At 37.2% G+C, this 13,157-nt stretch overlaps 1 protein-coding gene across 4 annotated transcripts in view; it reads right to left on the bottom strand.

Annotated features, from left to right (window-relative positions):
- Nucleotides 1-13,157, bottom strand: part of Ssbp2 (single stranded DNA binding protein 2) — a 260,509-nt gene that overhangs the window by 50,812 nt on the left and 196,540 nt on the right. For all 4 annotated transcript variants that reach the window (XM_036206881.1, XM_036206883.1, XM_036206882.1 and 1 more), the window contains one exon: nt 2,619-2,678. In XM_036206881.1, the coding sequence (XP_036062774.1) occupies nt 2,619-2,678 (60 nt within the window). The remainder of the gene's footprint in view (nt 1-2,618; nt 2,679-13,157) is intronic.

Raw genomic sequence — 13,157 nt, 5'->3', positions numbered from 1 at the left:
ATGTAATTTTTTTTCAAACATATTGCACTTTTTTTTTGCTTCCTCTGCCTTACAAGAAGAGAAATGGTTGGGGAAAACACATATATACCAATATAACTCAAATTCAAAATCATAAGGAAATAATATACTTTTAGTTGAAATTCAAATAATCATTTCAAAATATGAATACTGTGATTCCCATGAAGTAACGGGATTCTATGATCGAAAGTGGCCTTTTGAACTGTCCAAAGAGGCAGCTTTACCTGTTTTGCCATTAGCCTTACATCGAGGAGGCACACAGGTTTCTATGTAAGGTTAGATATTGAGACTTTTCATAGTTGCAGCAGCACGGTGCATGTTACCTACTCAGTAGAATGCATTCCTCTCGAGGCAACTGGAGACGTCTTACATTTTATTCTGATAGCACCAAATAAAAGCCATACTTCATATGCAAAAAGTTTAACAAGGATTTAAAAAAATACCTGCAAAAGATGCAAGAAGCAGTGCTTTCCTCAGTAAGGAAGCATGCCAGGAAGAGTGTGCAGTCTTTTGAAATGGAAGCGACTTGGGTAGATGGTACTATAGTAAACTTTCAATTTATAAGTGAATGTCTACATTTTTGCATTATGAGACAAAACCTCACTATGCAGCCCCGGCTAACCTTGCACTCATAGCAATCCTCCTGCCTCTGCCTCTCAAGAGATGGGATTGCCACTGTCTAAACATCTCTTCCTTTGCTTCAAATGTCAGCTGATTTTTTTCTTATCTGAAAAGTCATTAAGTCTTTTTAGGATTAACTTATCCTTAGTGTCCACTCTCTCTCTTCTTCCCATTATAGGAATAATGCATTAAATATTTAAGAAGGTTAATCTTATTCAGAATATAACATTTTCATTCCTCTATGTATACAGTTAGTGTTTTCTCTAACTACAAGTATAAAACCTGCTCAATGGGAACTGTAGACACACTGAAGAGAATTCTAACATCATGTTGTCATCATTACACAGGGTAAAGGTATTTTAATACATATTTATGCTGGAATTTCAGTTTGCTAATTCAGGTTTTCAGGACTCTACTAGATCTACACAAAATACAATGCTAGTGATGGAGTATTTGAAACATCATCATGAAGACTCCAACAGAAGGTATAAGATTTCATCCTAAAAAAATTAAAAGGCTCATACCCCTATGTAAGTATCTGTTGATACACCCGGGTTCATCTACACAGAAAAACAAGATTCCTACATGGTGGTACTTTGGGCATCTATGTACTTCTCTACTGTCTCATGGCATGTTCTCTGACCCAAGAACCTGAATGCACATTCAGTCTGCAAGTGACATGTGAGGACTGCTAATCCCAAATCAGGGACAGGCTGGTGCTGCTTCTCCTTCTGCTTCCTTCCCCTGGAAGAGAACGTGGGGGCTGGCACTTCCTGCTGCATCAGACACACAGAATGCCGGCAAGCTGGGACACTTCAAAGATGTAGATATCATCATTTCTCTTTTCCCCTCCCATCCCCTTCTCTCCCCTCCCCCCCCCCCCTTCCTTTATTTTTGTGATTTTGAGACAGGGTCTCTCTACACAGCTCTGGGTGCTATGGAACTCACTACGTAGACCAGGCTGGCCTCAAACTCACAGAAATCTGTCTGTCTCTGTCTCCCTAGTACTGGAATTAAAGATGTGCACTATCAATGCCAGACTCAGCATAATTTCAGTAACAATTTGAATAAGAAAACCAAACTTTTGTTACTACACGTGATTAACAACTGCAACTTTCTTGTTCCATTTTTGATAGCAAAAAAATACAGAAATAAAAAGAAAAGAATGGAAAAGTGAACTTAAAATGATTTTATTTTATTTTGAGATAAAACTGAACAAATAACACAGTTAAGCAATAAATTTCTTCTTTTACTACATTCCAGTATGCATACTACCAACATCCTAAAACTAAACTTGTAAACTCTTTACAAATAAAAAAGTGCATTACTATTTTTAGTAAATAAGAACTTACAATGTTGATTAAAAACCACATGAAAATGAAACATTTAGAAACTTAAAGCTCTTAAAATAAAAAACTGGATGATCACACACACACACACACACACACACACACACACGCACGCACGCGCGCGCGCGCGCACACACACACACAGACCCTATAAGATTTATTGTTAAATATTTAGACTTAGCCATTCAAGATGCAGTTAATTATGTGCTGACATGCCATTATATCAAGACACAATGTATATGAATTTTATACCACAGAAAATAAATCAAAGTATGTTATAGAAAATTTCACTAAGAGGATGATCAACATTTTGCAAAGTTAGGTCCAGAAGTCAGGCAATCATTTTCTGGAAATACGTAGATAGTACATACTACAGGGTTCCAAGCCACACACACTCTGACTCCTCCAGTCTATAAAGGTATGTAAACAGTCACGGATGAAGCATGAGGATGTACATGTTTCTGTGCTCCAAGAACACTTCCCAGAAAGTCAGTCAGCACAAAGGCTGGCTATGCAACCTTCAAGTAGATTACACGTTACCAGAGCAGTAGTAAGTGGGGATAACAGATGGGGTGTATTCCGTTATTTCCAAGAGCTTCTTAAAAAATTGCAGTAGCACATACATCTTACCTGATTAGGTATCCTCAGTGGGGGTCTTGGGCCTCCAGGGTACCGAGGGGACATAAAAGGCTAGTGAAGACAAACAAAACAAACCACAAATCAGAACAATGTAAAATACAAATCTAAAACCAAACTACTTGAAAAATTCAGAATTAATACAAATCATACATCAATTCATTTTCCTATGTGGCTGTTTTCAACAGAATAAAACCTTCAAAAGAAAGTGTCATCCTGCTTTTTATTTTATAGAAAATCTGGAAATTCTCCAAAGAAAATATGAAACCATGAAAGATGATTAACTATAGCAATTCAAAATATAAATTTCTAAAAAATTTCTAAGAAAAGACAAAATAAAGAACCCATAACTATTTAAAGAGAAAGCTTAATGGTTATTGCATTATACAAGATAGGTTCTTTGTATACTTTTGAATATATTATAAATCTTCATTATCAGTTTTCAATAAAATTTTAAAGTCAAATTTCATTCCTTCATGACCGTTCTCTATAAGATAGCAAAGAACTTTGTTTTCTAAGAGTTGTCTGTGGTAAAAACTACTGGTAGCTTTTTCCCATTGTGAGTTTGTTATAAGATTAACTATAAACTTAAAGGTAAAACTCCTTTCTATATTTTGATTGTAGTATATTTTGAACTATATATATTTAAACAAAAGGGAATTGTCTTCTTTTAAAAGTCATGCTAATTTATGTTGGTGGAGGAAACACAGGTTCCTCTAAGTTGGGTTAGAGTATCTAAGTAGGATACTGAGTATCTGGGAGTATCTTTGCAGCCAATGCCTACAGGGAAGTGTCCAATACTTGACTCCTTAGACTTGGGTGTTCATTTCTAGAGGCCATTAAATTATTCAAAATTTCTATTTTATTATACTTTTAATCACTAGCAAAGTAATTATTTTTCTGATTTATATATTAATACTGTTACTTAAATATAAGATTCTTTACATATAAAATAAGCAAGTGCTTATTTCTAATGGGCTGCATATTGATTAAAATATCAAGAATAGTTTAATGTATACTGAGAATCAATTTAATAGATAGCAAGTATATCAAGTTCACAACATTTTACATAATTGAACCCTGCATTTATACCTTTTATAATCAGAAATCAGGTCTGCAGCAATAACTATTGAGAAACCTCTGCCATGCAGACCTGTTTCTATAGTCTCTTTTTCCATCTAAGAAGCCAACACATGAAGTTTACAATGAGCAGGCAGCTTGCTTTGCTCTTTGTACTCTCGTGTGTCACTGTGTTCTCAAGAGACCACTGACTGGGCAGAAGGGGAGGACCGTTCAGGTAAGAGTTACCTCCAGCTGCTGGACCCTAAAGTAGACTTTCCTACTTTAACAAAGTTAATTATAAAAAGATTTAGCTTGCATGGACGTGACCAGAGTCCACTCTCTTCTTCACTGGAGAAGCTATTCTAAGTGACTTGATAAGTAACTCCATACTGCTAGTTAGAAGCTTACTCCAATCAATATCCAGGCTCTGTTCTAAATTATCCAGTTTTACTTACACAATTACAATGTTCAATTCTGGATTCACTTCTGAATTTACTAATTAGGTACTATATTATTAGTTTTATAATAGTTACTTTTCTTTACAAAGTGATGTTTCATGATATGTCATAAATTCAAGGTATAATATCAGTTTACAGAAATATGGAGAAATAAATGTAACCTACTAATAATTCCTACCTACGATAAAATCAGTTGGAGATGAAGTAAAGGTCAAAAAATGTGAAAAGTATCACTAAATATCAAATGCCGGGATAAATAACTGTTCAGTACCTTATTTGAAATATAGCACTTGGGAATGCTATGATCACCCAATGTGAAAAGATGCCAGTGATAATTTCATGGATTATTTTACCTCTAGCCTGAATTACAAATTAGTATATTTGAATGAGATTATCTGTACCTTTCTACCTGTTTACAGAAGTTACCCTGAGGCTCTTGGGAGAGAGCATCACTATGTAGTGACTAGGGATGTATAGGTCCTTGTAAGACAATACTGAGAGATGCAGACTCTGGCTTAGACAGCTTATTTCCTCATATGCCTCCCTCCAAAAACATCACTCTGCATTTTGGTAAAGGCAGGAAGGACAGGAGACAGGGAGAGAGGAAAGGAAAAGGACGAAGGAGGGAGTCACAAGTCCAAGTATCTTCGCAAGCATACATGACAATAAACCTAGCTCACTCAGGTTTAGAACAGTTCTAAGTGATAAAGAATGCTTTGGTGAAAGCTTTCTTTCAAATTAGTGTTGCTGTAAGTTCTAAATGTTCAGACCATCCTAACTCTAAGGCAGCTAATGGCCACCTAAGTCTTAGCTGTCTAATGAGTTAGCTTGTAAACTCAGCATTGGAGGACTAACTTGTTTGCAATGGATCAGCTGAACGAATGCTATGCTGGCACCTGTACTTCACCATTCGGAAGTCAACTGCAATTAAGCTACGGTAAAATACTGATCTGGGCTGGAGATTATCCACTGGAAATATGAGTTTCACATGTTCACAGACATGTTGGTACTCTCTGCACTCCTAATTTAGGACAAACATGTTCTTCAAAGACTCCTTAGCCCTGAAAATGAGCTTATTCTTTATATCTGAGGCAGTTTGTTTTGTTTAACTTTGGTTTTTGATTTAAGTAGGGCATCAAATCCCTGGGAAAAGTTATTTATAATGTATGTGAAAAACTCTGTGTGAGTCTAGAGCTTAGATGCTAGTATCTGCTTCCTAACTAATTAGTAGGGTGGCCTAGAGCTGTAAGCTCTGGGGGCTGCCGTTTTCTTAACCTTAAAATGAAGAAGTTGGGACAGATGATTTTTAAAATTCTTTACTAAACAAGGGATTCATGATTCTGGGATAAGTCCTTTCTACTTTGCCTTTAAATACAAAGATTACTAGACTTTACAGCTGTAGACATTTGAGTTGTGTACGGGTGGGGAGGGGTGAGGAAAAAGGCATATATTTCTAAGACACAGCCATCTTTATCAAGCAGTTGGAGAAAATGACCACATGTTCTAGAGTAAAAGAAAAGCATGGTTAAGGAAGAAATACAGCAACGAACAATGGTGCTCACTGTCGTGAGGCATTAAAGGCCAACAGGGACACAACAGAAGTGCTGACTAATTTGAGAAGGTGGTGATGAGATTCCTCATCTGACAAGTCACCCACAGGGCACAGGTTTAGGTGGCTGGATTTATCAGAGAACAAAGCAGATAAAGTTTACTGTTCTCTCCCCGGGATTCTTCAAGTTTCACCATGTTATTTATTAATCTAAGAAATAATTTTCTGGAAAAATGTTCTGTGCATCAGTCCACTAATTTGGGACAAATTGAATGTTCTCTTCACCAAATGTCAAGTACCAATGAAAGCTCAAAGCAAATAATACTTTACTCTGTGTCTTCCCTGGAAGCCGTATTGCATCATCCTTATTTGATCAAACACGCAGCTCTAAGTGACTGCAAATCTAGATGATGTTTCCAGTTTCCCCACTGGTCTACCTGTATAACACACGATCATCTGGCTTGCAAAGTTCTTCTGCATGTTCCCATTATCAACGCGTGCTTTGGGTGTTTGTGTTGCACAGAATTCCTATGATGAAACCGAAACCTCCAGTGCACAGCTGTGTGAAGACAGGCCTAGGGCTCTTTCTGGGGTGGGGGGCTGTCCTAAGGAAGAGCAGAGTGAGATGACCGCTCTCCTGCCCCGCTGTGAGCAAATGACTGTCTGCCCACTAAGAAGAAACTGAGCACAAGGCTACATGGCTCTTGGATTTTTAGGGTTTTTTTGTGGGTGTTTTATTTTTGAGACAGAATCTCATGACTCAGAATAGCCTCAAACTTGCTGTGGAGCTGAGGATGACTTTGAATTTAGAATTCTCTGGCCTCCATCTCCTGAGTATTGGGATGCAGGTGTGCCACCATGCCATGCTAACTGAATGCTAGAAGATGGTGCTTATTTCATGTAAACATATGACAAAATTCTCTACTAACTAAGCTATGCCCTCAGCCCAGCTCCTTCATCTTGACTATTCTTAGAATCAGGACTATGAGGAATAAGTCTGTCGCTTAAATCACCTAATCTACAGTATTTTTGTTATAGCAGCCCAAACTGAGTTAACCTAAAAGAAACAGGCTAAAGGAAAGTAGGAAGACTACAGATATATGACACTAGGAAATCACTGTGTGATGACGGAAGGTTGACAATACCTAACAGGAACACCACCAGCTCAATGCCGCCAAACAGTCTTTCAGGAAATAAAATTATGTCACTTAGAACAATAATTTATTTAAGAATGTCATTAAGTTTTAGTATATTATTATTTTCTATTCTACCAAGAATTATTTAGAATTTTTAAACTGCTTTTCTAAAAGGAAGATTATCATTTATTTCTTATCCTTTCTGTTACATTTCTAATAAAATATGACCTATATAATCTTTTTGAATATGCTTTTTTGATACATTTTAAACCAGGAGGTTTTCCATTTTAGAATTCATTAAATCAACCTCTTTATGTAAAATAAGACCGAAGATAAAATTTCTTAATTGCTACTTTAGTTTTCCTACCTCTGACTTTGCTACCAGAATGGGGATAGCATGTATACATGCTTCATCCTCAGGACCATCTAACACAAACCAACTGCTCTACTTAGCATTTCCTCACAGGCCCCCAGCAACTGTGTGACCATTCACTTCATGTGGCCTTCCTTCCCCCAGCCACCACTCACCAGGAAAAGTTGAAAAGGCAGCGGTATTTCCATAAGCAAGTTAATTTGCATATAAACCACTAATTAGCATGTGGTCTTGGTTCATCAGACAAAAAGAAACGCCATAATTGAAATTAAAGAATTTAACAAGCTCTTCCTCTTTTTTCCTTAAATATTTTGAGTAGAGTTTTGATACTATATAAACTCAGGGCATGTTTATTTTGTTTTTAAAGATAAATGCTGACAGAGAATAGAACACAGGAGGGGAGTGTGGTAAACGCACATGGTATGATTAGAAGAGTGTTATCATCATAATAAAACTGCTGATTAAAACATGGTAATGTATGAGTTCTCCAGGATGGAAAGGCAAGTCCTTTGAGGAAGGAGGAACAGAAGGGGCAGCAAATACTTGGCTGGTTCCTCATGTTACTCAGTAACTGAGTCCTGAACAGCATTAGTGGAGGACTCGGAACTACCTGAGGACGTGACAAAGCTGGGCTGTTTGGTCTGAAATCTTACCTGGTCAATGTACTTGTCTTATTAAAATACATAGTACCACTGATATTGTACGTCCAGATGGAAAAAACTGATAAGGTAAATGACTATCTGCTAAAGCACCCAGTAAGAACAAGAACAAAGAGTTATAATGACAATATCCATATTAACTATACACAGAAAGGTTACAATTTAGGTTGACTAAACAAAGACGTTTTGTTTTATACTACTGTTTCTGGGTTTTTGCAATTAGTCCTGGGATGCCAGGTTTTAAAATAATGGCCAGTCATCAGCAAACCAACAACTCTGAACAGCAGCTTGTCTCGTCCAGTGCCTCGCCTATAAATGGGGTCCTAACATTTCACAGTGAAGCACTGCACTGTAACTCATGTTACTTTCTGTGCAGGTGTGCATTTGTTTATTTGTGTGGGTGCATGTGTGTGGAAACCAGCAAATGACCTTGGGTGTTCCACAGGAGCTGCCCAATTTTTTCATCAAGGGTCTCTTATTGGCCTGGAACTTACCACACAGATAAGGCTGAAGCAAGCCCCAAGGTTCCAGCTGCCTCCACTTCCCCAGTGCTGGGATACAGTGCATACATTGCACTCAGCTGTTTTTTAAATGGGTTCAGGGCATTGAACTCACTGAACTGAGCCATCTTCCCAGCGCCCAAAACATATTTCAAAAGCTTATAAGTCTTAAGTCTCATCTTAGAAACCTGCTTTCAACAATACACTTTCTTTCTATCAGGACTCAACATTTCAGTATGAACATAAAATATTTTGTCTTCTTAAGATACAGTATTCAGTATAAAAGACACATAAGAAAAGGTTTATTTTTTAAAATGTAGTTTATATACTACAACGTTTAGAAAAAAATGAGGTGTAAAATGAAACACGCTCTAGAAAAATATGAATTGTCTTCAATAAGTTCATTGATTAGAGAAGGATTAAATGTCTCTATGTCTTGGTCCCGGGGGGCCATTACTTAGCCTAGTTTACTCTTTCCTCTAGTTTGGCCAAAGTATGTATTAAGCAGACCCTGAGTCCAGCATAATTCTATGACCTGATTATTCTAGAAGCTATAAAACATACTTTTAGAAAATAAAAAATGTCAGGATACAATTATTCATAGTGCTAGCAATGCACCCAAAATATATTCACTACTAGATTTAACCAAAGGACAAATATTCTTTTAAAAACAAAATGCTATTTTTGTTACTATATATATATATATATGTGTTAATTAAAGTCTCTTCATACCATCTTCTCTATGTAGATTTCTACTCTATAGTTTACTTACAAATAAATTCTTATTAAACTTAAGTGTTAACTCTTTTGAAGTTACCAATAATAAATACTATTATGGAATATTACTTTGAAAAAACCATTAATGTAGTGTGAATTCCTGATTTTATCTTATATACAGATGTTGGCATATTTTTATAATTCCATGAGATGCTTGAATTTTCTATAGAAAAGCAATGATGCATAAGTTATATATAAATGAATCTAGAGATCTTTTACAATTTACTCATTTAATTTGGTTTCTTTTCTGCTTTTCATGAACATCTCCATCAGACACCACTGACACCGCAGTGAATGAGACACTCTTGATTAACACATTTTAATTCTAACTAGTACTAAACTAATTTAGCTCACAAATGACATACTTGTGCTAGCATATTCTGCTGATCAGCATAAGTATGTAGTTTATCTTCCATGTATCTTAGACATTCGATCATCATCAACACTTAATTAAAATAACTGTAAAATAATAACAGATCTAGTTTCTTTGATGTGTTTTTGGCAAGCTAATCCCATAGAGCAATCACAAGCGGGATGATTATTTATGGATTTATTCTAAACATCAAAATTGGTCACTTACATTATGGGCCTTTTCAAGAAGATGAGAGTGCTTCTCAAGCTTTTACTACCACGCAATCACTACATGTAGGTGTGTAGCACACACTTCTGGACTGTGAATGAGCACCAGGCTGTCTGCTGGTCTAACAGTATAAATAATTGAATGACATTCTGTAAAGATTAGTAATTCACTTAAGTCGATTTATATCTGTAAGTACACACACATACGCTTATTTTTGTGTGTGGTACTAAGGTAGCAATAGACCAATCACCTTTAATAAATGTCTGATTATGATAATAAATAACTGAGATTGAAAGCTTAGGATAGAGTACCAGGGTGACTCAATTTAAAAGCTAAAATTTTCAGGTTAATGGATGGAGCTAGAAACAACTGTCCTAAGTGAGAGAACCCAGACCCCAGACCCCAAAGACAAGTTTTGCATGTGTTCTTTTCTAAGTGGACTTTAGCTTTTAAGCTTTAGATATGGGTTTCAATCTGAATAACAACAGAGGGCAAAAGCTAGTGAGGAAGCAGGGGGAGGAAGAGATCTCCCTCAGAGGGGAAAATAGAATATAGTGTTATAAAGAGATAAAGGGAAATGGAATGAAATGATTAAATGGGGAAGAGGTAGAAGGGCAGGGTAAAGGAAAGAATATGGGGAGGGACAACAAAAGCATTTGAAAAAGCCATATGGAAACCTATTACTATAGAAAATTCCCCAATAGATACACAGATGCAAGGAATTGAAATGGGATCACCATGTACTGGGGAGACAATGTCACAATTAGACTTTTTATTCCACCAAGTCAAACCTCCGGTGTCAGAAACGGGCCCTATCTTGTTGAACTGTTGGCCAAAAGAAGCCCACTCACCTTCCCAACATCACAGGCTGTTAGCAAGTCTGTTGATTACTCTCCATAAAGTGATGGTAAGGCCCTGCTGCTGAAAACACAGGTTCCTTGTGTCATCAAACACGGAGAAATTGAGCTTGTGCCAACCAGAAGACTCCCTCCTCTGCCTAGACTAGTATTCACAGTGTCAGAAGGTACTTTGTATGCTACCTGAGAAGAAAAGTACTCACCAATGCACCAGCTACAAACATTGCAACCTACAACAGTGACCTACTTGCAAGGTATACTGGTGCCACAGTGGCACAAATGTTTTGGAAGTAACCACTTCCTGATTAGATTTAAGACACATTCAATGAGATGGAACTTGTACGTGATACCACTAAAATGACTAAGAACCTAAGACAAGATGGGTCATGGGCCTAGGGAAAAACCTAATACTATTATTCTCCTTAAGGGACATTGCCATGAAATAATCCCTAATGAATATTACTATATACACAGAACAGAGCACTGCTCAAGCCTCATCAGGAAAGCTTCCTGCAGTTGGTGAAAATTAACAGTGAGGTCCACAACTGAAGAATGTGCAGAGAATGAGAACCTTTGGAACACTCAGTCCTTCATTGGATGTCTTCATCAAACCCTCACCTCAGAGATTGGGGAATTATGCAGAAGAGGAGACAGAAAGATTTTATGACCCATAAGTGGTGAACAACTCCAAGGAAACAGCATCTTTTGATACAACTGATGCACACATGAACTCAGAAACCGTAAGAGCACACACAACACCTGCACAAGTTTAAACCAGACCTAAGTCCAGCATGTCTGAGAAGGGGAGTGGATACAAAGTCTGACCTCTAACCAAGAATTCATTTTCAAATTGTTACCTACTAGGAGAGGGAAAATCCATTTCCACCAATGGACTGACACTGTATATATGCCAATCATACGCTATGGCAGGCCATATGCCCAGGAGTACTCAGGCAATATAAAACAACTCCACATTTGTTTGGATTCTTGTGTGCTTTTCCTTTCTTTAAATTTTTTGTATTTTTTGCCTATTAATTTCCTTTCTCTCTCTTGCTTTTTTTTTCTTTTCTGCATGTTTTGATTTTGCTTTTTCATTGACTTGTTATTTTGCCTAGTTTTTGCTTTGAGACATCAGGGGAGTGAATGAACATGAAGAGGATGGCTAGGGAGGATCTGGGAGGAGTTGGGAAGACTAACAATAATGATAAAAATATATTGTATAAATTCTTTAAAAAGCTAATGTTAAAGCAATACTTCTAACTTTTCTTTAAAGAATACAAATCCATTCCTTTTTTTGCATTGTATGATAAATATTTTCATGTAAAGTTGTTTTAGGTGAGGGTATTGAAGACTTTACCTTATTCAGCTATCATTGCTAAAATAGCTTAAATAACTTAAAATGCTGTATTTTGTTATCTTTCTGGTGTCTTGATATCTTGTGACATTTCTATTGACTTAGCAGTAGTCCTTTGAACTGTCCATGCAAACATATTAATATATTTGTTTAAAAAACTGACCTAGGGCTGGGCAGTGGTGGCACACGCCTTTAATCCCAGACAGGGGGCTCTCTGTGAGTTTGAGGCCAGCCTGGGCGTAAAGCTACACAGAGAAACCTTGTCTCGAAGGGGAAAAAAAGAAAAAAAAAACTGATCTAGATAGAGCTTAGGGGTAGAGTGCTTGCCTAGCATGTCTGAGGCTGTGAGTTCCTTTCCCAGAACCACAAATGAAACAGAACACACGAGATAAATATGGTGGTGCACACCTGTAAATCCAGCAGTCTGCCGGCTGAGGCAGGGGTTTTATGCTACTTTCAGTTCAGCCTGGATTATATGTCATTTTAGAGGCCAGATTAGGCAACATAGTGAAATCCCGTTTCAAATAAAAAGTATAGTGAGGACTAGAGATACAGCTCACCGGGAGATTCTCTTAGCTACCATGTAGGAGGCTTTGAGCTTACTCCCTAACAATAAAGAGGAGGAGGAGGAGGAGGAGGAGGAGGAGGAGGAGGAGGAGGGGGGGGGAGGGGGGAGGAGGAGGGAAGAGGGGGAAGGGAGGAGGAGAGAAGTACAAGTGTCAAGGAACAAGCAAGAGCTTGTTTGGGGGAGTTTAGGAGGAAAAAGTGTGTCATGATCAATCTATACCACTTTCATGGATTTCTAGATTAAAGTTGCAAGTAGTTTGATTTTGCATGAAGAGGGGAGGAGATGGAGATGGGGGACTGCTCAGCAGGTGCTGAGCTGTACTGAGGAGAAGGGGAAGCATGTCTGGGTATGGAGCAGACTGCAGGTTACAGCACACAGGTGCCACAAAGCCCACGGCAGCATCAGAACTCTTTCGCTATGAGAAATGACAAATATTTGACATAGGTATGTACCCTAATTTGAAATACAAATTACCTTATATCAATATATTATTTTAATAAATTCAATATATTAATATAATATAAATATAAGGTACCATATTAATAGATTGTCTTATATTAGTAGAAATATAAATTATCTTATAAAACAAATATAATCAGTATTTATATGTCAGTTTTAAAAAGTAAAAAAAAATGTTAGCATGTACATTCATGAATTACC

This window comes from Onychomys torridus, chromosome 15, assembly GCF_903995425.1.
Source record: "Onychomys torridus chromosome 15, mOncTor1.1, whole genome shotgun sequence".
In the NCBI taxonomy this organism is placed as follows: domain Eukaryota; kingdom Metazoa; phylum Chordata; class Mammalia; order Rodentia; family Cricetidae; genus Onychomys; species Onychomys torridus.
Note: the sequence above shows the minus strand (reverse complement) of the source record. Positions and strands in the feature narration are given on the sequence as shown.